General features: G+C 44.8%; 2 protein-coding genes across 2 annotated transcripts; both read right to left on the reverse strand.

Annotated features, from left to right (window-relative positions):
• Positions 1-1,642: 1,642 nt before the first annotated feature.
• Positions 1,643-12,511, reverse strand: TMEM165 (transmembrane protein 165). The gene is made up of 6 exons (XM_075091456.1): positions 12,206-12,511; positions 10,527-10,752; positions 7,790-7,965; positions 6,979-7,161; positions 4,004-4,109; positions 1,643-2,570 (listed from the first exon to the last, which is right to left on the reverse strand). The coding sequence occupies exons 1-6, from the start codon at positions 12,365-12,367 to the stop codon at positions 2,494-2,496; spliced, it is 930 nt and encodes a 309-aa protein (XP_074947557.1). The 5' UTR covers positions 12,368-12,511; the 3' UTR covers positions 1,643-2,493.
• A 168-nt stretch (positions 12,512-12,679) lies between these two features.
• Positions 12,680-23,671, reverse strand: SRD5A3 (steroid 5 alpha-reductase 3). The gene is made up of 5 exons (XM_075091457.1): positions 23,322-23,671; positions 20,311-20,462; positions 19,693-19,891; positions 14,609-14,727; positions 12,680-14,075 (listed from the first exon to the last, which is right to left on the reverse strand). Exons 1-5 carry the CDS (start codon positions 23,654-23,656, stop codon positions 13,816-13,818), a joined length of 1,065 nt encoding a protein of 354 aa, XP_074947558.1. The 5' UTR covers positions 23,657-23,671; the 3' UTR covers positions 12,680-13,815.
• Positions 23,672-25,321: the final 1,650 nt, after the last annotated feature.

The following is a 25,321-nucleotide window of genomic DNA, read 5'->3' on the forward strand; positions in this document are numbered from 1 at the left end:
AATTGCTGGTGCACGTGTACCAGCACCTCAAGCGCCAAACCGGCAGCTTCCAGCTCCCCACCCTCCGAGCGCGGAGTCATCCCACGTCTCTGCAGCACCAGCCCAGTCTCCTCCCACCCTGCCTCCAACGCCTCCTGCACGGGCGCCGTTTGCGCGCGGGGCAGCGCAGCAGCACCGCGCTGCTGCCACCAGCGCAGCAGCGGAGCCCTCCATCGCCCTCGACGGGCTCCAGTTACGTCCTGACCACGTTCTTTAAATGGTGAAAAATTCCAGCAGGCACTTGACAACGTTAAATCACAATGATTAGTAGCAACTACTAAGGCACCGTTCAAAGCTTTTACTAAAATTTCATGAGCTACCTGGTTCTGTAACAGATTTCCAAGGATAAGTCAACATTTGTGCTTCCGCAAAAAGGTAAGACGGCTGTTCGAAGCGGCTCCTCCCCGCCTCACTAGGTTAGAGAGCAGCCACGCACGCTGCTGCAGCTGGCCAAAGGCAGTACCGAGCACACGCGCGTGTCTGTAATAGTAAAATGCAAATGGGGAGCTGCAGAGATTTGTTCTGCAACTTCACGCTTACCTCCATAAACACCACATTAAACAGCTTCATCTTCTTGTTGATCCCAAGTGTTTTCATACCAAAGCAGCTTTAAGCAGGATATATAAAGTTTGGGAAGCTTCTACATTAGAGACTGGCCAAGCGGTTTGGCATTTCTGATCCTGAGCAAGAATTCTGAGCAGGATGCGCTGCAGCACCACCGTTACTTCACCCAGGACGCGCCCACCCGAACCCACGGTAGCGCTGCAGCACCACTTTTGGTTGGTCCAACAAGCAGTTCCCCAGTAAGTGGTCAGGAGTTTAGGCTCTTCCCTGTTTTTGCTTCCCTGTCCCTGCTCCGTTGTAACACAACCTCTGCCACAAACGCGCTCCGCACAGGAGCTGAAGCGCACCGCGGACAGAGCACGTGCTTCCAGGCGGTGGGAAAGAAGAGGCTGCAGCTTTTGGCACACACAGTTTGGTTCAAAAGAAAAACAAAACCCCAAACACACACACCCGAAAAACCACACCACCAAACCAACACGGTGCCTCACCTACTAATTAGCGGCAGCGCTGCCAGCAGCACCCTTCCTTCAGGCCAAGACATGAACACTTCGACCTGGAGCCTGGAAGCACAGCCCGTTTCCGCACCACCGTGCACGGCAGGCGTCGCACTGCTGCCGTCTCACAGGGTTTTCTGGGCAGAGAAACCTGGGAGAAGGACCGGGGACTGCCCCATTAGTGAGCTACAAATGGACTGGTCACGTCTGTAACGCTCCGTACTGCTTTAGCTTCAGTAAGGCAGATTCAGTCTTAGAAACCGCCCCTTCCATTTTACAAGGCTGCTACTGAGTAGATCTTGGAGGGCGACCAGAGCTGTCAGCTCAGCATCCAAACCATCGCTGCAGAGCAGGGAAAAGCACGTGTTTCAGCAACGCTGAGATCTTCAGCAGCCGGCATTTTCAAAGTCTTTATTACTGGCCTCTACAACAGTATCCAAACTAAATTCAGTAAGCTTTCCTCACCTGAAGCACATAATCACTACGTAAACCTTTGTGGTAGGAATTATGGGAACCATCAAAAACAATACTGAAAATAACTCAAATGGAGACACTATGTTTTATTAATACTCTTTCAGATTACATTTCTATTCCTAAAAAGAAAAATAGGAACACATCTAAATATGAATTCCATTTCTGTTCAACCCTGGGAATGGAACATTGCTAAGTTGGACCAGTTTATTACTTTCCATATACTTTAATGTTTCAAAATTTAAAAAAAAAAGTCAAATACTACTAGCTCCAGGCAGATTGCATATTCAACATGGTAGGCTGTTAATCACCCCACATCAATTTCCTGATAAAAATCCCTGATTGAGAAGTTTTCCCTCTAAATTAAAGTTATAAAATTCTCTGTCGGTGGCTCAGCCACCCAATGGTAGAGGAACTGCTCCCGGGTTTCTTGTCGCTTAGATTATCCCCCCTCGGGCGCACCCTAGAACCAAAGTCCTCGGAGGTGGGAGGCAGCAGTTTTCTCCTTAACCCCCTCTGTTGAGCAACGCGGAACACGACAGAGTCTGCTTCGAGAAGCCTCAAGGATCAGCTCTTGAAGAAACAGGAAAGGTGCCCACATGTAACAGAGGGAGAAAAGAGGAAGCCTCGATACTTATGCGAGTAGATCCTCGACACTCAGCCGAGCCAGGTCCAGCAAGCAAGAAAACCAGGCCAATCCCGCCGAGGGAGCACGCACCACAGAGCGAACAAACCAGGCAGCGAGCAGATCTCCCCTGCAGCAGCTGCCGCAAACGTGTCAGTCCTGTGAATCATCTCCTATAAAAAGTTCAGTGTCTCATCTTCAGTGCTTGTTTAACTATAATGCTGTACATTATATACAAAAATGCACAAGGAGAGAGGCTTGATGCTTCCAGTCCTTGTTCTTCTGCGGTGACAAAAAATTTTAAAAACCAGAGTCTGGACTTATAAATAGTGCAGAAAATGCAAACGCTAAGAAGACGATGCCTCCGATGATTGTCACTGAAAGGGAAAAAAACAAGCCAAAAAGAAATTAGGTACTGAAAGTTAAATACCTTCTGTGAGACATTACAGATTTTTTTAAAGTGTCCAGTTCCCCAATAATTTTACTCTAAAATTCATGCTGCGAACAGCGGGCGTTGTTTCTAGCTTAGCATAAGGATGCCCATACACTGACCCACTGCCTAACTGCGTCTACAAGCATTTATTCAGGGACTTAGAAGGCAGCTTTATTACTTCAGCCAGTATAAAAGTGAAGTTGGCACCTGCTGTTGAATATTTGGCTGCATGGGGGAAATTGCTCCTGCTGGAGTGACAGACTCCTTAGCATTTTTTTTTGCACAGTTTAGGTAACTATACTGAAAGAGACGGCATCGAATGCACTAACTGCTTGCAATGGCCACAACCTGTGGGAGGCTGGGACAGTATTCCGGGAAAGCGCCACTGTATTCGGACCGTTCTCCCACTTTTCTCTAAACAAGCTAACAAGCTACACGGATCTTTGGTCTAACCTAGTAAGGTTATTCCTGTGGCCAAAAGATCCACATTGAGCTTATTAGGAGCATATGAAATCATTGTTAGATTAGCACCTCGTCATCAACTTCCTTGGCAAACCAACAAGATGTTGGTTGCACATTTCACATTTTGCAGTGAAGTTGTCTTTTCACAACCTCTGCAACTACGGAACAAATATTCTGAATGAACATTTATAGGAATCAGCTTCACAGAATCCTTCCTGGGACCAAGAAATCCCACTACATGACAGTACTGACAGTTGAAACAAGCTGCAACCTAATCTAAGGAGAAAAAACCCAACACAATGGAACCTTATTGGTACTTCCTGCTATAGATAGCAGGTATGATTAAAAAACCCCAAACATTTATGCTACACACAGAGTGGCTTTTAAAGCTTTTATATGGCTGGCATAACTTGTAAGTGTGCAGTTCTCTGGCCCACCTGACGGTCTGTCTGCACTCAGAGTTATGACAATTTCTCTTACCCGCTGTCCAACAATGCATACTATTCAAAATGCCGTATCTCCTTCCTCTAGTCTCCTACAAGCTAATAGGGAAGCAGAACTTGCTCCACCTGTGTCCGTCTTTAAACCCGGAGCTACAATACCCTTTCTGAGGGGTCAGGGTCAGTAAGCCATTAAGTTCAATTAAGGCCAGGCCCCTTAGAAGCACCCTGTGGATGGTGGTGGCACGCACTCGGACTTTGCCTGGCAGGGGGGACATGCAGCCCTGAAACAGCACAGGGTCACCCCCCACGAGGGGAGCTGTCTGCGGGGCAAGGTGAGGTTGGATGAAAGACTCGGACTCAAAAAAAAAAAGTTTTTCTTTTCCCCAAAGCTGTTCCCAAGCATGTACTCGTTTACACCACAGGCACTGCCAGTATTACAGCATTTTTTTGGTTGGAGTAAGATTTCACTTACCAGTCCTAACAGAAATTTTTTGTGCTATCATTCTCCCTCCAATAACTGCTAAACCAGTGCAGAGGCAATGTCCCACCGTTCCTCCTACCGCCACACCGTAGGGGTCCTGAGGAAAAAGGAAAAAACAACAGAAAGGAAACATCAGCACAGTTGAAAACCCACCAGCCCTACGACACCCTCCTGCCACAGAGGAACAATGCCTTGATTTCTCGGTTGCACACTGTCAAGCATGGAGGATACTCTCTGGTGTTTGCTCTGCTATCCATCACTGCCTCAAAGACCAGTACCAGCGTACATCAGCTAGCGAGACAGACTTAAATCTAAATCTAATATAGGAACACATGGCATGTTTCAACCAAGAAGCATCTTCCAGTAGTTAAATACAGATCCAGAAATCACCCTGAAATCACCAATTAAGCAACCTCTAGAGGGAGGGTGGCAGCTGTTGAGAAACACAATATGCATCAGCTGGAAGAACACCAACCTAATTATAAAGACAGGCAACAATAAATCCATGAACTGCAAAAGAAAGGTTTCAGCAGCTAAAATGTACCGACTCCAGCTTCACAAGCTTGTACTCTACACTCTCACCCCCAATCATCCAAAGAGGGAAGTATGAAAGAATATAAGTCCAGAAGATAAACTGTTTTCAAAGTTTATCATCAACGACAGCTTTCACATCTCTGCATAACAAATCCCTACTCAACACATGAACAAATCTACAGTGTAAAGAAGTTTCTCAGATCTACTTACACAGTACAGAGTTAAGGGCAGCATGTGTATTGAACACCTCATAAAACAGAAGACTTCAGCGTCAGGAAGAGAAATCAATATTTTAATGACCAATAAACAAGGCAAGGTAGGAGCATGACTTTCTGCTGTACAAAGATGAATGACAGAAAGAAGAGTTGAGTCCCCTGCACATCTTTAAGTGAGACTTTTTGCTCCAAACAGAGAAAAAAAGCTGTTGCCTTCACATGAGGAATGCATGAATCTCTACCAGGCAAACAGCAAAGATGTCTAGGAAGTGATATGATATGATGAAAACAGAAAACATTGGCCAAGAGAATCAAAACCACATGCCAGTGGGAAAAGGTGGTGAGCACCAAGCAGAGGCCAGGCAGGAAACCACCAAGATGCACAGGTCAGAAGCAGAGCTGTGCCACCAGAACACACTTGCCTCCAGGATTGGGAGCAGGACCCAAAGTTCCTGGAAATCCCTGTTTCCCTGCTGTCAGCAGATACCTGTAGAGCCCCCACTGGCAGAGCATAGATCTACATCACGCCCCACCCCACTCCCTACAGCTGTCCCTGGAAGGTAACAAGTTACAACAGCTTCCCTCAGCATAGCATCTGCAGGAGCAGAAGTGCTCAGATGCAGCAGCTGAGGCAAACCCAGTCTAGTAGGACACTATGGAGTTTACTCTTCTGCTTCCTTAAACAGATGAACAATTCTTATACACAGTAAACTATTAAGGTGTAAAATTAAGTTCTTAAAGACTGTTGTCAGGATTAGGTTTAAGACAGACTTAACTTATTGCCCCAGTGTATATACCAAGACAGCCAAATTACCACCTTTTTCCCCTCCAAAGGAGCCCTGTTTGTCTGTTGTGACAAGGTGAACACTACTCACTTAATGAACATTCACATAGTGTTTTGTTTTCTTTTCACATGGAAGTGAAGTGAGAATGTATGGCCCCAGCTGATCTACCACACTACTCATCTCTGTATAATTTCTTTCCTAATAAACACTTCTGTAGTACTCCTGCCATTTATCTTAGTAATTCACAGACAAGGATTTATCTGAATATATTATGAAACAAAAGTGGTATAAAACAATACCCCAGTTAAATGAAAAAAGATCCAGATCATAATCATTCACTGATTTGGAAAGACAAACTCAAGATATTTTTCAATCATTTTTTAATAGTATTCATTTTTGTAGCACTTATGCAAACACTTCATATGCTAAAGACACAACATCCACAGCCTTTAGTTGCAATGCACAGCACTTCACAGATCAGAGTCTGATGGACACTTCCCAATGGGATGCTCAGAAAATGCAAACCAATAGTCAGCCACCACCTGTGAAAAGACAGGCTTAAGAAGCAACTTGCCTGACTCCATATAAAAACTTGAGCAGAGGCAGTAATAATTCCTCATTTTTCAAGATGGCATGTAACTGCCTGAACAATGAGATCATCCTCTCATCCTGCTGCTGCCTCGTTGGCTCCCAGCACCTTCCCTGCACTGTAATAAAGACAAGAGGTTCCTACAGATTATAGCCTCCTTCATTATGCAGCCCCGGTTTATTCCTAGGGAAGGTGTGAAAGTGCACTGAAAGAAGCACAAGTCCTAGAGAAAAAAACGTAAATTTCCTCCATGCATGAAAGAGCACAGGCAAGCTACTTATGCTTGTTAAAAGGTTGACTATAAGCCCTAACTTTCCTTTAAAAATAATAGTTATATACATTCCAATCATCATGCTGAATATAATTTCATTTACAGTATTACCGCACAGCAGTTCAGAATTTATTTTAGTTCTATACACTGTACCACATTCAGTTAGATTTTTAAAAAGAGGTATCTTTTTAACAGCTTTAAGTTTGCTGGGATGGAGGTCTCTTTTTTTAAAGCTACTGTGTTAAAACTGTATGACCACACAGATCACAGAAAAAGAGGTTCTGTAACATCTCTCAACACTGTAACAAAACCAACTGTATTCAGCTGCATGATATAAAGCAACTATTTTCAGAAATGCCTGTGCAGTCCCAATCATGTAACAATAGTTTTAATGCTACACAGAGCTTCAGTACATTTGTTTTCAGTGTTACAGCTGTGCCAAGGCCTCAGTAAGGCACAGCAAGACAGCAGGTGTGAATCTGACACCTCTTGCAAGAGTATTTTGTCTCTCCCACTTCTCTGCGGGCACCCCAAGGAGGACAAAAGAAAAGAGGGCATTCTGCAACACTCACCTCTCTGGCGGCCAAGACTATGGTCGTTAACTGGGAACGATCACCCCATTCTGCTAAAAACGTTAAAGTAAAAGCTTGAACAAAGATTGGAGAAATAAAATGTAGCCACTTCTTCTGAGGTATACTGGTGCCTGGCCCTGATTCCACATCCCCTGGCCCATTTAACAGTTTAGTTCTCTGAAGCTGTGGAGGACAAAGGGGAGAAAAAAAAGTAAAAAACAAAACCAACCATTAAATTAGAAGTGTCATCTAAAAAACCCAAACCAAATACTTAAATTGTAAGGCTCGAATCTGGAATTTTATTAGCCACTAACTGCTGCATTATCAATGTATTATTTATACTAGACACCATTTTAAAAAACTACCTATATATATACACACCCCCACCCATATACACACCTGTAATCATCTCTAACCTCCAGTTACGGTCAGTCCTGTACTGGTTGCACTTACACAGCAGATTTCCTCCTATTATTCTGCCTGACCATAAAAAGAAATAAAAGTAGAGGCAAGAGCAAACTCTTGATATCCTCTTGGCTAGTAATGCATTAGGAGAAAAAAAAAAAAAAAAAAAGACTCTATGGAGAATGTCACCTTTTTCCCCTGAGAAGCCAGCCTTGCCACAGAACTGGAATTACCTGTTGAAACAGGCTCCAGGGGCCATCACTTCTGTCCCATTTACCACACATTCTCTGTGTCAGATTATCAATCACAGACAGAGCTGAACACCCCAAACATGACAGTGCCATTCTACAGCTTCACAGCTGTAACTATTTCATCAGCCACAATTCACAAAAAGTTTATAACTTACTTCCTCATCTTTTTTTTTAATTTCTGCTTGAACTTCCTCCAGCTCTTCCTGACCCTCATCTGGACTCATTTTCAAGCCTTCTCGAAGCATTCGGATGCCAAAAATTGCAAACAGTGCCGTTGACACATAGTATGTGTATACACGAGGAATAACTGTGGTGGCATAGCCAAATAAAACTGAAAGGAAAACAAATGTGTCATTTTAGAAAATAACCATGAGGACCACAATTGTTTCTAAGAAATGCTCGCTATCAAAGCCTATAATTCAAATATTGTCCAATAAATACATACTGTATCTTTTCTTAGTTTTTGTTTTGGTTTGGTCCTTTGCAAGATAATGACACTCTAGAAACGCCAACCACTACTAGACATACCAGAGACTGAAGCCTACTAACACTCAGACAAGGCATACCAGGCAAAGTTGGTGCGCTGTTATTCCCAAGAGCCAGTCCAAGCAACATTATCTTTCCCAAAGACTATGCAAGTCCCACCTTTCTCCAAGCATGCCATGAAACTATCATCTGTGCTCATGTTCTATTAGTCACGGTGTATACCACTTCATTCCATGTTTATATACAACTACATGTTGGATAACATCTCTTTACAATCACTTCATTTATCAGATAAAGTTAGAATAAGATTTTCTAGAGCTTAAATCTACTAGACCTACCCACAAATCATCCAGCTCCATGAATCCGTGTCTGTCTTCTTTTGCCACATGCAAATGCCTGCATGTGACTATTCCATTCTCTCCCACACTCTCCACAAACACACAACACAACCAGCTTTGATCTTCCTTTAATTTAAAAGCACTGATCCCACTCAAAGACCAAAAAGCTACCTCCATGGTACATCTACTTTTATGAGTATCAAAGGCGATCAAACGAAGCCAAAACTAGTTCTCAAAGAAGAAATATGTATCCAGGACAAAGTACTTGCTTCTTCACAACGTAAGATTAGTTAGCATTTTTGAACATAAAAGGACTATATATATGAGAGGAAATTAAAACTCCACACCTAACATTCGAGGCTGCTTAGACCATGCGCTCACAACTGTTTCTGTTGTTTTACACCACGTGCAATTAGCTAAAAGGAAGCATATTACCATGTGTTTTTTCTTGCACAGACTTTCTTAATTGAAAAATGCACTCAGAAGTTACTACATAATCTGGAAATTAAACTGCATGGCCACTACCAACAGCAAGACTATGAGATCAAAAGTAATCAGGCTGTACTATTAGAAAACAAGGTACATACACACATGAATAACAGTATTAATTGCACAGCTCAATCAAAAAAGAGTCTTTTTAAAGACTGAAAATACTGAAATAAAGCAATGCAAGAAACCATACAAAAAGATGTGGTTGTTTAGCATTACTTGCATATACAAACATACAAATAATGAAACAATCAGAATGATAAGGGAGCTTATTCTGTCAGAAGGGTAGAAGTATCTAAGCACAGCTTAGAGTTGAAAAAACACCCCAAGTAGCGATTACTTGGAGCCACTGAGGTTAAGTGAGCATGTTTTCATGAAATCAAGGTGGCCAAGAACCCCAGGAATTTCCAGACACAGCTTCTATAAAACAGGCACAGAGGAGAGAGGGGAGAAGGGAAAAAAAGAAAAAAATAAAAAGGCTCCTTTCTGAAAAGGAAGTAATAGTTGGGAACCTCTAAACTGGGGGATAAACAGAAAAGAAAGCTTTTATGAGAAAGCATCAAGAAATAATTAGTATAGAAAGTGGGACAGCCATAACAGGCAGGAGAAGAGAGATTGAAAAATTCACAGAAGAGTGCACCACCTGCAGTACTAAATAACATTAAACGAAACAAGTAGTGCAGAAGTGGAAGAAACGTCAAAGACTGTTGAGTAATAGAAGAAACTCATGCAAAGCTATCATTTCACACAGTACAAACAGAAACTCCTCCAAGACTGCAATAAAAATTGCAGCAATACATCTAGCAATAGCTACACATCCAAAAGCATTCATGGAAACACTCGACAAGAAGCCTGAAGCCAGTTAATCAGCTGTCTCCAGCCTATATAAACCAATAAACTCTATTTCAATTGTTTCTGAAATGGGCATCGTTAGAAATGAGCACACCTCATTTCTACATACATACATACAATAAAATTTATGCTGCATCTGATACACCTGAAGGCTACTCCATTTTACAATCACGTAAGCACCCACACCTACAGGTTCCTTGAGTGCCGCCGGACACCTCACTCCCCGACTAGCTCTTGGCTCTGTCAGCACCACCCATCCCAAAGGATCACAGCAGAACATCATCTTTCACTTCTGCGGCTCCCAGCACAAATACAAACAGCTACACATGCAGGGACACAAGTCAGACAAGGGAAATTTGTCATCATATTAAGAATCTTTCGCCTTAGGAGGAAAGAGAGAAGTCACTCCCACATTCCCTCTAGGCATGCTATTTAACAAGAGCTAAAAATAAAAAGGAAACCAGAGGCCCAAAAATGAAAGCAAGTACTTAGGTTCCCAATCCCACTCCTCTTCCCTAAACGCACAGTGAGGTCTAGGGAGCCCAAACACCTCTTTACAGCCTAAATATTCAATCTGAGTCACGGTCTCCAGGAAAACCTCCACATTCTCCTCAAAGCAGAAAACTACATATGGCTACTACCTTAATTTTAACTTTAATTGATATGTATTGATAAATACGTACCCAGCATATTTTAAGAGATAAAATGGAAAGAAAAGAGTGCTAACCTGATAAACACGTCATCAGTCCCAAGGCAAGCATAGCACCAGCCAGTACAGTCAAACGGTTGTACCGCATTGCCATGATGGCTGCAATGAAGAATGTCTTATCCCCCAGTTCTGATACGATGATGACCGATATAGCAGCCACAAATGCATGAATAAAGCCCAAATTAGTCTTGTCAGCTGACTCTTCATTGACAATGTGAACAGGAGCAACTGGTGAGGATGCTTTCTGTAAGAGGCGGGGGGGGGGGGGGGGAATCCAACAAAAAACACCACTAGTTAATTAGGCTTGAACAGTTAGTATTCAGAAATACTGAGACTTGTACTTCTCCTGTCATATCATACTCTGAAGCCTCACGTTTTAAGTATGCACCTCTCATGCAGCATTAATGACCGTTAACTATCTACTGGCTGCCACCTACCTCAAATTGCAAGCTTGGCACTTAGCAAGAAGATCAGACTGCGCACCGATTATTAAAACAGCACTTCACCAGGCACATTATTACCAGAACATGAGAACCACTATTACAACAAAACATGGGGAAAGCTGCTTTAGTTCAGCTCTAATATTGCTGTCTTTAAAATCTCTGGCTATTTACCTTATGACCTCGACCAAACAGGCAATTTTTCTGATATAAATATTAAGAATTGAACTTTTCAATTGGGCAACTGAGATAGCTTAGCAGAAACACAAAGTCCTTTCAAAAATTGCCAGGACCACTTTCTTCCCTTACAGACTCTTTGCATCTCAGCCACGTTAAAATTTTACACAAGTTTGCATCAGCTTTTTTCATACATGCTCTATGGTTGTTGAAAACAAGCTTTTAACACGTGCCAGTGGTCAAACTGGACCAGCACACTCCAGATCTCACTTACTCACTGAAGTGTTTACTTTTATAGAGATTAAGATATCTACAGTTAAAAGCGAGTGCCAAAACAAGGAAGCTGGCATTCACATGCTTGACCAGAGATGGCTAAGAAAGCTTGATTCAGCACATCTACCAGTGGAGACAGATTGCAACGTGTTTTAACAGGGTGACTTCCCAGCATTCCGCTCTTAGCGGTGCTGTAAGTTTTTGGGTTTGATGTTTAGAAGTTTCCAACCATTATATATGAGGACTTCCCAGAGTTCCTCCATCTTTAGCAGTGCTGTAAATTTTTGGGTTTGATATTTAAAACCCGGATTGCTCTATATACTACATCAAGCCATACGTCAATAATTTTTAAATCCCTCTGTGTGACCACCCGGCATTAGAACCCCCTAACCACGAACACCATTTAAAAAGTTTTAACGCAAAGATGTTAATCTTAAATATTTGACGGAAAACCGGCAGGCTCTGAGCTGCAACAAAGCCTGATTTCATCTGCTCCTGTGAGGAAGACTTTGAGAGGTCGGCTCGCCTCCTCAGCATGCAAGCAAGCGGGGGGCGGGGGAAATATTTATCTGGTAAAAAGCAAACGTTAGATCATTTTTCACGTCGGATCGAAATTCCCTCCTTTTAGCAGGAAAAGGGAAAGCTGCCGGGCCACCCGCAGCTGGCCCTGCAGCTTTCCCTTTTCCTGCTAAAAGGAGGGAATTTAGGAGTCCCGCGGCCTCCGAAAGGCGAGGCGTCCTGCGGGGAGGGGGCCGGTGGTTCCGCAGCCAGCCGTCGCAGCCCAGGCCCCGCCTCGCCTCACCTCACCTCAGCCCGCGGTTCGCCTCCCTGCGCCGCCGGCTGCGGCGGTGCCTCCTTCTTCCTGACGGGTTCTTCTTCCGGAGCGGCGCCCAGCCCCGCCGGGGCCGCCAGCAACAGGGACGCCGCCAGCAACAACGCGGCGACCGGCGGGGACGGCGGCAAGGCCATGGCGGCCAAGCGCGGTGGTGAGGCGAATCGGGGGCTAACGGCACGGCACAAGGCCCCCTCTTAAAGGAGCCGCGTCATCGCTCCAGCCGCGCGCCTCCCCAACCGTTCCCCCCACCGCTTCCTGCAACGGCCCGCCTCGGAGGGGCGGGGCGGGGCCGCGGGGCGCCACGCCGATTGGCTGCGGACGCCGTTGACGGCCGCCCCGCCCTCAGCCTCGCCCCGCCCCGCGCGACCCTCGCCGCAACCCGGTTTCTAAAATCCCCAAAGAACTTTGAAAAATTATACATGGAAATAGGAAAGTAGGAATGGAAATAGGTATAATAAACGTTTTTTTAATTAGATAATTCTTAAGATATGCTCCAGTATATAAAAATTCCTCTCATATACAAAATAGTACACGCCGGTAAGTAGAAAACTTGCTGAAACACCTGCATCCACATGCTACATCACGCAAACTGATCACTCACTCCAGTATCATGAAAAGTACCAAAATATTTAAGGGCAAGTTGCAACCCCCTGCCCTGCCGTGCCAAGTGACATCACCTCCCCAGGACAGAATTTCTTTGCAACTCGTGTCAGGTACTGGATTCCACGCATTATCCACCTCGGCATCTGCTCTCACGGGCTGTTTAAAAACCAGTGTAGTTGTGGATATGGCCATCCTGTGTAACTGCCCCCTCTAACATGTGAGGGATTCCAATAACCCACTATAAGGACGACATACCATAACTGAAGACGTTAATTTTCTGCAAATTCTCTTCTACTGTCTCTCTAGACAGAGAGCCTTCCATGATTTTCCCAGTTTAGGGATAAACAAGGAGTTCTCCTCAATGAATGAAACACTTCGGTGCAGAAGAGATAATGCAGAGAATGGGTCTGTTTATCTCCACTGCTGAGCATGAGTCATTCCTCCCCCACAGCTTTCTCCACCAGTTTTTGTGCTTGCAGTTATAAAGCAGGGGCTGGTTTTAATTACCAACAGGGAAGCACAGAAAGACAATACACAATTTGCCTCCCTCTGAAGCAATTCAAAGAAAAGAAACTAGGAAAAAAATGTGCTTAAATATTAGACAAGGCATGAAATACTGTAGTTCAAATGAGTCCCTGCACTCTCACTACACAGTTTTCATGTGTAGGTATCTGGGCTTGCTGCACAACAGCAAGTGTTTTATGCACAAGATATAATTATAAAACAGAAAAGAGCCAGTTAGCATCCTTTCAGTTTGAATTAAGCTCTACAGTAAACCATTCTTTAGCTTGTATGATGTGCAGAGACCTTACATTTGCCCACATAAATTGGTAGCACGACGACATTATCATTAAAATTATGAGCTTTTAAACTAGAATTAATGTGCGATTTTACCTTGGCTTTAACAAACTGTAAATCTCTTATTCCCTTATAGAAAACATTTCCCAATTTGCACTAAAGATACTGTAGAAGAAATATTCTAAAAAACAAATGGTATAAATGCTTTTCGATGCTTTGGGTAGGAACTAAAATTTTTCTGGTAGAACTCGTGACACAGAACAGCAGCCAGTGCCTGGTTAAAAAGAACATACATCACTACACACCACCATGTCACATTGTGAAACCCAAGCATGATGGCCATAGACACATAAATGAGGAGCTCTGCAAAATAATGAGGGCAAGAAACTCTCTCAAACCAGTCTCCAAAAGGTACACTGTGGCTCAGACTTAGAACCTTTCCTGCAAACAAACAGAAAGAAATTAGTTGAGAACAATATGCATTAAACAAACTTTCCTCTTCTACTCACAATTACAGAACTACATGCTCATTAAAGTTATTATCATCATCCACCTCCATCTGATCTGGCAGCTTTGCACTTCTAAACGAAATAAGATGCCGCCTCTGGCTGTCCGCACAAATACAGAGTAAGGAAACCTATTTCCAGCCCACATAGAGACAGAAGTGAGGTCCATGAGGAGTGGCACAAGTCCTAAGCATTAGCATGTCTGTCCTAAGGATACCAGAAGATAGACCTTCATTTGAAGTTCTATAAACTATATATACAGGCACAGACACACCCACCCCCTATTCAGCCGTCCAATTTCTTTTCCAAACAGCCTCCTTTAATCTACTGGAAGTCTTACAGGGAGCACCACACTACAAGAACCGAACAACACTCATGTTATAAGGTTATTAGAAGCTACAGAAGGCTATTGAAACAACCAGGAAAAAAATACCTAAGGAAATGGTTGACAGAAATGAAACATCTTACCTGATTTACTTTTTCTAAGATTAGCTAGAATCACAAGGCATCTGTGTTGATGAAGAGAGGCCCAAATGTATATCACAACTCCTACAATGTGATACCAGCAGATCTGCACAGAAAGCTCTCTTCCTAAATGAGGTAGGTTTCATTAATATATGGCCAAGAAGTACCTTCCCAAGCATCATCCCAAAACACTGTACACATTTTTAAAACGTTACTGTCCTACTGTCGTGGTTCAGCCCCAGTTGGCAACTAAACACCCCGCAGCCGCTTGCTCAGAAGAGCAAAAGCAAAAAAAAAAAAAACCAACAACTTGTGAGTTAAGAACAGTTTAACAATTAAAATAAAATAATAATGATAATAATAATGATTATAACAATAATGATAATATAATGAAAAGGGAAAAAGGGAAAAAAACAAAACCACAAATGATAAACTGCTCACCACCCATCAACTTGGCTTTTATGACAATGGGGTGTTCTTCAATGATGACAACATGCTAGGGAGGGATGGAATCCATCTGTCTAAAAGGGGTAGGGGAATCTTCAGCAGTAGGCTGGCTAATTTGGTGAGGCGGGCTTTAAACTAAAGGACTTGGGGGGTGGGATCTGTGGCGAAAACGCTCACACCAGCACATCCAACAGGGCAGTAAGTCAGGCCAAGCAGTGTTGTGATAAAGGTTCCTTAGCTGTCTCCCAAGAGGTGAAACAAAAGAGTAAACACCTCAAGTGTATGTACACAAATGCACGCAGTCTAGGTAACGAACAGGAGGAACTGGAGCTCCGTGCCCACTCAGAAGGGTATTACATCATAGGAGTAACTAAAACATGGTGGGACAACTCAAACGTCTGGGGGATCGCAATGGATGGTTACAAGCTCTTTCGTAAAGACAGGCAAGGTAGAAGAGGTGGAGGACTTGCACTCTACATCAAGGAACACCTTGAATGTATCAAAGTCAACTACGGTGATTGTGACTGCTCTATTGAATGCCTCTGGGTTAAAGTCAAAGGGATCATCTCCAAGCAGGACCTCACAGTGGGCATCTGCTATCGACCTCCTAACCACACTGACGAAGCCGATGAAGCAATATTTGGGGCTCTAAAGCAAGCTTCTGGCCAACAGAACCTGGTCCTGATGGGTGACTTCAACTACCCAGACATCTGCTGGAAGGACAATACGGCAGCTCACATGTCATCCACCAAGTTCCTGGAATGTGTAGAGGACTGTTTACTCATACAAATGTTAGATGTGCCAACCAGGAATGAGGCACTGCTGGACTTGCTGTTCACAGACTGAGAAAGCCTGCTTTGTAATATCTCGTTTAGTGACAGCCTTGGCTGCAGTGACCACAACATTGTGGAGTTCGGGATCCTGCTGAGTGTGCTGAAGGTCACCTCTAAGACAAGGATTCGGGATTTTAGAAGAGCAAACTTCAGTGCACTCAGGGCTCAGTTAGGAGGGATTCAATGGGAAGCTTCCATGGAATAAAGGAGCTAGTGAGTGCCGGGAATTCTTCAAGAACTCTCTATTGGAAGCACAAAGCCAATTTATCCCCTACAAAGGAAAGGGAAGTAAGCGGAGCAAAAGGCCCCCATGGCTCAACTATGTCCTCCTGGGTCTACTCAAATCCAAAATGAAAAGACACCAGAAATGGAGAAGTGGAGGATTATCCGCTGAGAACTACAAGGGCATTGCCAGAGAGTGCAGAGATGCAGTTAGAAAAGCAAAAGCCCAATTTGAATTGAAACTGGCTGTAGACATAAAAAATAACAAGAAAGGGTTCTTTAGACATGTCAACCATAAGGAGAAAAAGAAGGAAAACGTAGGCCCACTGTTAAACAGAAAAGGAGAATCAATCACCAATGATGCAGAAAAGACACGTTCTCAACACCTTCTTCACCTCAGTCTTTACCAGCACTGTAGGATCCCAGGCTTTGGGAACAAAATTGCCAATTGAACCAAACACCAACGAACCATCAGTGAAGGAAGAGTTAGTATATGAATTACTACAGGAGCTTGACCCCCACAAACCAATGGGCCCTGATGCCATCCACCCGAGGGTGTTGAGAGAGCTGGCTGACATCATTGCAAGGCCACTCTCCATATTCTTTGAGAAGTCATGGAGAACGGGGATGTCCCAGAGGACTGGAGGAAGGCAAATGTTACCCCTATCTACAAGAAGAGCTCAAGGGAGGATCCGGGTAACTATAGGCCCGTCAGCCTTACTTCAATCCCTGGGAGAGTTATGGAATGAATCCTCCTGGGGGCTGTCACAAGTCAATTGAAGCACGTGATTGGGAAAAGCCAACATGGCTTCACTAAGGGCAGATCGTGCTTGACAAACCTGACTGCCTTCTATAACAAAGTGACTTGCCTGGTTGACATGGGGCAGGCAGTGGACATTGTTTACCTGGACTTCTCCAAGGCCTTTGATACTGTCCCCCACAGCCTCCTCCTGGAGAAATTAACGTGTTATGGCCTAGACAAGTGGTCTGTGCAGTGGGTGGGGAATTGGCTGACAGGCTGCACCCAAAGGGTGGTGGTAAATAGCTCTTCTTCGAACTGGCAAACTGTCACTAGTGGAGTCCCCCAGGGATCGATATTGGGCCCAATGTTATTCAACATCTCTATTGGATAACGGCATCAAGTGTAGCCTGATGAAGTTTGACAATGACACCAAGTTGAGTGGGGAAGTAGGCACTCCAGAAGGGAGAGCTGCTCTGCAGGGAGATCTGGATAGGCTGGAAGAGTTGACCAGCAAGAACCTTATGAAGTTCAACAAGGACAAGTGTAAGGTCTTGCCCCTGGGAAAACATAATCCGGGAGTGCAGCACAGGCTGGGATCCACCTGGCTGGGGAGCAGCTCTGTGGAAAGGGACCTGGGGGTCCTGGTGGACAGGAAGCTCAACATGAGCGAACAGTGTGCTGCTGCGGCCAGGAAGGCCAACAGGATGCTGGGTTGCATCAAAAAGGGCATCATCAGCAGAGATAAAGAAGTCATCATCCCACTCTACTCAGTGTTTGTCAGGCCACACCTGGAGTACTGTGTCCAGTTCTGGTCCCTGCTATACAAAAAGGATGTGGAGAGGCTGGAAGGGGTCCAGAGAAGGGCCACCAAGATGATCACAGGACTGGGAAGCCTGCCATACGAGGGTAGGCTGGGAGAGCTGGGTTTGTTCAGCCTTGAGAAAAGGAGGCTTAGAGGGGATTTCATTACAATATACCAGTACTTAAGGGGTAGCTACAAAGAAAATGGAGGTTCCCTTTTTACAAGGAGTTACATGGAGAGGACAAGGGGGAATGGACACAAGTTGCTCTTGGGGAGATTCCGATTGGACATGAGAGGGAAATTTTTCACATTGAGGACAGTCAACCATTGGAATAATCTCCCCAGGGAAGTGGTTGATTCGGCCATGTTGGACACTTTCAAGGTTCATCTGGACAGGGTGCTGGGCCATCTTGTCTAGACTGTGCTCTTCCTAGAAGGGTTGGACTAGATGATCCCTGAGGTCCCTTCCAACCTGGGATTCTGTGATTCTGTGTGATTCTGTGACTGACGCTGCCGGCCCCTGAGCTGCGATTGCCGCCTCTCTCCCCTGGCCAGCTCCTTCCAGTTAACATACTGGGCATGACGTTACATGATATGGAATATCCCTTTGCCAGTTTGAATCCGCTCTCTTGGCTGTGCTGCCTCCCCTCCCGACTTCTTGTGCACCCAGCAGAGCATGGGAAGCTAGAAGAGTCGTTGACTAGTACAAGCACTACCTAGCAATAACTAAAACATCGGTGTGTTATCAACATTATTTTCATACTAAGTCCAAAGCACAGCACTGTGCCAGCTGCAGTGAAGAAAATTAACTCTATCCCAGCTAAAACCATGACACTTACAAAATTCTAGTAGTGAGCATCTAATCCCTTGAAAGATGCTTTTGAATCCTGCACCATGAAGTGCTCAGCTGGTAGTTCATTTCCCTTCATTGCTATGTACTAAAAATACCTAGTTTTTAATCCAGTAGCTTGAGGTACAGCATGGTGTACAACCGATACATAACTGACAGTCTAAGACCTCAATATTCAACACTCTAATTCTTATCAGCCTAAAGATGTTGTGGCCCAGGTCAACATATAAGTACACAGTTGTTTGTCTTGTTCACAGTGAGTGAGATACATACAAACACCTACACACACATGCACGCGCGTGCGCAGTGTGAACCATTTAGGCCTTCAAAAAAAATGTTAACTGTACTGAGGATGATTTCCAATCTACAAGCCAACACACTGTCTCTAAGAATCTACAAGATGTGAAAAGTAGAAGAAAAGTCCAGAAAGAAAATGGCTTTACCTACACATAGGAGATCTGAAGGTTGTTTTAAAAAAATCACTGGATTAAACTAGAGCTGATGTGGTTGGAAGTGGTTAAAAACTTCACTAAAGTTACATACGTGGTAATGACCGCCTTACAAAAATCAGCCATGGGAGAAGTGCTACAACCAGCTCATGGTTCACCTGTGCAGGGGAACAGCAGCTCAGTTGTGAGACTTGGTGGAATACGTTGGCAGAATCAAGTCATATAATTCAAACTTCTGCTGTATTAATGGAGGTATTACAGTATCAATGGAAAGAAAACACTGACTGATGGAAGGCAGAGCAGTGGCAAGTTCTCAATGGAGGTGGCCAAGACAGCCTTGCAGGCTCACCTTACAGGAAAGCTTACCACAAAAAATCAAACTCCAGTTTGAGAACTAAAGTTGCATAGTGGCATTTGAGAACTGGTACCTATTACTGTTCTTCATAAAGTGTATGTATCTCAATGCAAAACTGATCGGTAATGATCCTGAGACTACCTATGTGACACATCTCAGGAAATAACAGTGATGGTTAACATGGACATGTCAGTGTCTGTGTCAGTGTATAATGCTGGTTGATTACACGATATACTGAAATGTAGTTACTTTGAACTACGCCAGTAAGTACTTTTATGTCTCATTAGTTAACACACTTCTCATACAAGCAGCCCTCTACGAAATCATTTGCCACGATGGAAACAAATGGGAGCAAACCCACATCTTTGGTAATAATTCAGCAGGCACTTACCATTCCTAACGTTAGCAGGCACTTGACATAGCAGAGTTGAGCCAACAGCAATGTAGTAACCAAGTCCAAAGCAATACTGTACAATATGAATGACGCCATTAGAAAACACGCTGGTCCAGAGGCATTCTGCAAGTCTTCGACAGCTATGCAGCCAAAGCAGCAGGAGAACCAGGAGCACGGAGAAGTGCTCACTATCTGCTTGCAGATAAAAAAAGGCAACTTTGAGACAGATGGTAACAATTTAACCCCGCCAGCACTTCAAAAAGGCTATTATTTCCCCCTCCCCACAGCAAAATTTTACCCTCATTTTAAATTAACTGAGTACTGGGGAAAAATATTTGTACATGTGAGGCACTGCTGACCACAGCAAGGTTACTTCTAGAAGGTGCTGACAGCCCTTTCTGCTGAAAGGACTGCTGAAAGCCATCATATCCATAAATTAGAATGATTGCTACCTTGAATAATGGCAAAGAGACTTGGTATTCCAGGAAAGTCACTTGGAGCCTAGTTTAAAAAGCAGCTGACAAAGTAGCACTTGAAGAATACAAATTCAGCACAGGATAGCTGTGCAGCTAGTATTTATATAGCTGCATCATAATAGCTGGAATACTTGCCCACGTCCCCACTCTGAGAATCTCTGCCAAGAGCACGGTGCACATGCTGAATCCATGATGGGAGCGACCCTCCAAGGAACTCAGCTCGGAAAAGCCAGATCAGCAGAAAGCCATTCCAGAGCACAGAAACTACATAAAAGTGAGTAAACCACCTGTGGGAACAAAAAGGGTCTTCATTAATGTTCTCATCGTTCCTTAGTTGGAAATGTAGCTGCAGGACATGCTTGCCTGATGGTGAGTACATCCCCTTTTGGTCCCCACATCAGTAAGCACAGAACTCAGGACTCCAGTGGTACCAAGGAGGAATAACCCTAACACCTTCATTCCCCCAGTGAAATGCTTCCTGCCATAACCTCTGTCTTAGCTTACCTTACTAACCATAGCTGCACTAAAGAGGAAAAAGTGTAAACCACACATTGCAAAGGTATTCCTCAATGTTTACAACTAATCATGATGTACACAAATTTTTCTTTATAATTTACACCAACGAAAGCACATCCAAATTAATTTTCTGGGCCTTTCCAGGCTGTTGCGCCTAGCAGCATTCCCATTTTCTTCACTTCGAGTGGAAGCATTACATGACACGTTAAAGTTCGTAAAAGACAAATGCAGATGGTAAAAGGCACCCAGAAGTAATTACTTGGCTCTACACGAAAATGTCTTGTCCCTCTGCAAATTCAAGATCTGTAACAATCAAATAGAAAAGAAGGAGAGACCACCAGTACCTCTGGGTGACGACAAGGCAAGACCGCATGTTTTTTTAAAGAAAACAAAGAATCCCCCAACCCCATAATGGACTTGTCAAAGCACATTATACATTACTGAAACACAAGACATTATGGTCAAGATAGGTAGCTGGATGGAGTTAAACAGCCTATTATATCCAGCTCAAACTAGCAGATCCAGTGTTTCCTTCTGGCTATGAATAAAAATCAGGGCCTCTGGAAACACCTGCAAAGAGAGGAAATACATACCATGGGAAGATGCTGATGGCCTGGTCTTGACAATGTAACTATTGGTACAAAACTAGGCTGTAACTGTATAGTCAGAGACGATTTATTTCTCTGGAACATGCAAACTGTTCTTTTGGGGGCTGTAAAACACCCTTGCCTAGTGAAACCAAATAAAGCAACCCCCTCTCAAAGCAGCTTGGGTATCTCTCAACAGCAACGGAGAGGCCAAGTCAGAACCACAGAGGTAGCAAGTACCCCTGCACGCTCCAGAGCACCTTGCCCATTAGCAGCTGGTAGCCCCTTTAAGATGACCACTTCTCCTCGGTTCCACCTCCTACCCAGGAGAGACAGCAACATTCACTCTGCTGATTTGCAACAGCAGAATTAAAATTTAGCCCCTATCCCTCACCTTCTGCTTAGAAGACAAATAGAACTTGCATATTAACAAAAACTCATCACCACCTCCAAGTTTCAAGCTCCTTCCCTGCAGTCTTGTTAGTAGACTTCTGTCTCATCACTCGCCAGAGGACTATCTCCACACATGTTGCTTTTTGCTACCAGTACACAGACAAGCCCTGCCAGCTTAGCTGAGACTTGCCCTGTGAGCTTTCAGCAATCCCAGTTATGCTGGGGATGTATCAGACCTACAGGGCGATCCAGCACTGCAGTAAGTACGTGTGTCATGCCTCAGGATGAGGAATGTTCACTATTTGCCAAATCAACCCGAAATGAATCATACCATTGGACAAGACAGAATGGCAAAGTTAAAAACAAGCCCAGGCTAGTGAAAATACAATGCTTATTTGGAAACAAGATGCAGATGAATGGAAACAGAAAATGCCTCAACAGCTACCTTCAGGATCTTCTCTATTCTTTCAGCTAGCAGGTTTATGGGTTCACTGCTCGAGTAACAGAATTGCTTCATAGATGTTGAGAGCCCAAGATCAATTCCCTGAAAAAGCCACATTCTTCAGACACCATCTTCCCTAAGAAGGGGAGGTGGGAAACTTCTGCTGGAGAAAGTTCAGCTCAAATGAGAACTGACCTTAAGAACGTGGCACTTTGCAGTATGCTGCAATTAAGACAAAGCCTTTCCTAGCCCTTATTTTCGCTAAGGGTACTGCAGAGCTTAGACACATCTCTGCATTCTTTCTGTAACCAGAAGCCTGATAACCAAGACGCTACATAACAACCTTTCCATGAATAACATGCTGTGTCACAACACTTTTTTTTTTTAACATTTGGCTTGAAAGCTATGTATATAAAATGCATCAGTGATAAGAAGATCATTATGTTAGGGACGACCAGATCTTTGTGTTAAGTAGCCTCCCAGTCCTGTCCTGCTGGCCTTGCAAGATCCTGTCGTGCCTATGTCCAAGTCAAAGGCCTAGTTCTAGTCATGAATCTCAGCTGATCAAAAATTATGAAATCCCAGTAGCCTATAGAGAGCTGTAAATAGGGTTTTATTCCCCCTCTTTCCCTTCTTTTGCCCTATTAAACATCTATGAAGAGGTGTTTGGATAACACAGCGGTTCTTTTGCCTTATTAGAGACTGTTCACGCAGGGTCCAGATCGTTATGTTAATGTGCTGTTACTAGTATCCCAAGTCACATTTTATAAAGAAATCTTGAAGACGACGACAAGTGAGAATCAGTTTAAGACAGTAAACCTGCAGTGTATTTGCACAGTCAGGAATGCACATTCCCAGGCCCCTGACTCGAATCCTGGAGGAAGGTTTGTTCTGCAGACACTGCGTGGGACCACGATTCAAGGCCTTTTGTTCCGATTTGGAACATGTGGACTCTGATCGCAGCCTCTGTGCTCCTCGGTTCCTCACCTGTAAAAACAGAGCAACACTTCTGCAGGAAAAAAAAAAAAGCTATTAGCTACTGAGCTATTTATTTTCGACACCTTCAGCCGAACCACGGGAATGCACACATCGCTATTCCGACGGCGCTGCGGGACGAGGCGTGCGGCGGGCACGCGACAGCAATGGCGGCGGGCCGCGGCTGCCTAGCGGGGCGGGCCGCGCCGCAGCCCTCCGAGCCGCCCCCTCACCTCTTGGGCACCTGAAGGAGGCGCAGCCAGGCCGGGCGCTGCCCGCAGCCGCCCTTCGTCTTCCCGTAGCGAATGAGGTCCTGGAAGAGGCCGGAGACGCCGCCGCCGCCGGACTGCCAGGCCGGGGCCCCCCCGCGCCGCAGGAGCAGCAGCGCCGCCAGGAAGGCGGCGGCCAGCAGGGCCCAGGCGGCGCCCAGCACCGCCGGCATGGCCCCGGCCCCGGCCACGGCCCCGGCCCCGGCTGCTCCGCCCCGGCCCGCCGCAGGCCCCGGTCCCGCTCCGCCCACTGCCGCGCGGCTGGCGGCGGTGGCGGCGGCGGCGGCGGCCCTTTCCATCCCGCTTCCCGCTCTCGGGAAAAGCGGGCCCGCCCAGCCGGGGGACGGGTGAGCCCCGGGGGACCGAAGGGAGCCGGGGGGTGCTGGAGTCGCGGTGGCGGGGCTCGGTCCCTGCAGCTGGCGCCCAAACCAGCTCGCGGGTGTCCCGAGATCTGTGTATATAACCTTCCTGCGTGCATCCTTCAGCGCTTGGGCCGGCTGCGTTACACCTCTTCCTTTAGATTCAGGGGCGGTGGGGCAGCTGCCGTGGGTTTAACAACGCTGGGGAGAGACAAGCCCGCTAGTTATGCCGTGGTCTGCTCCGGTAACCCAGAAACAGCTTCCCTGCAGCCGCCTGTCATCTCACCGAGTTCCCCTTTCGGGGCGCAGCCCAATGGCACGCTTACCCATCACCTGCCTCCTTCACGGTGCATGTCTGTGGGGGCCCGTGTTCAGGATTTGTTCTGATAATACCACAGGTTTTGTCATGACAAGAAAGGAAAGACATTGTTTGCCTTCCTTTTGCGCTGAGAAATCAAGAAGCCAAACCAGCTCAGCACCAAGGGGAGTCGGTTCCCTCGGACCCCCAGTAAAAAATGTCCTGCCTGCATCTCTCTTGCACGCATGCAGGGACACAGGTCAAGCCTTCCCTTCATAAGGGAAACTCGAGTGTTACTTGGCAGGCCTTCAGGTGTTGGTTTATCTGACCAAGTATCACTGAGTCAATTACCTGACTCACTGCCTTCAAGGAGATACTGAAAGGTGTTTCAAACTTGTCACCATATGTATGAAAAAAGTAACGATGTCTAGTGTGGGCATAGTTACGCTAGTACTTACTACTGCTCTAGAGTAAAATAAGATTTTAAGTCAGGATTCTCAGGAAAAATAGTTTGACTAAATTTCCAAGTGTTTAAATAGAGAACCACCTAATTTTATTAGTCTTTAGTACTACTTCAAACCATCATGAAATCAACAGATTAAGAAAATAAAGCAATGGCCATCACATTGCAGCTCACTGAGATTCAGGCCTGAAGTACACACAGATTCTGGACTTCAGGAGGAACTTCTGTTGACACCAATGTGTTTCCACAGCACCCGTGTGGCTGCCTGTATAGTGGTACCTCCCAAGGCACCTTTAAAGGTATTGATGAATTTTCCCATATGGGATTGAATTATGTCATAAGCACTTTAACTGCATCGCTACCAGCTACCAAACCCATATAGTAACTTCTTTTTGGTGAGGTTCAGGCTTGATTGAAAGAAAATTTTAAAATTTCACCAGTGTACTTTCCTAAACAGAGGTATAAAACCTCCCTAAATTATTTTGATGTATACGACTGTGTTAATCCATCCTATCAGTGAATCTTGCAAAGCATCACATGCTCAGCTGAAGCACTCATGACATCAATAACATTGCTTTGGGAAAAAATCATGGGAGTTCACATTTTCTGTTAAAACATGTGTTGGTAGCTCTCCAGTTATATCTGCATAATGGGTTATAATAAATATTTTGAAGTCAATATAATTTATGCCAAGGTTTGGAGCTCAGTCGAATTCTCTTGTCAATTCAATATAACTGAATCCTATATCTGGTTCAGGGATTTCATGGCTGTTTTGGATAATTAGCAGGAGATGAAGATACCAGGCAGGTCAGTGGACATTTTTGGGGAGTGGGAGGGAGGAGCA

Source organism: Phalacrocorax aristotelis, chromosome 4, assembly GCF_949628215.1.
Source record: "Phalacrocorax aristotelis chromosome 4, bGulAri2.1, whole genome shotgun sequence".
Classification (NCBI taxonomy): domain Eukaryota; kingdom Metazoa; phylum Chordata; class Aves; order Suliformes; family Phalacrocoracidae; genus Phalacrocorax; species Phalacrocorax aristotelis.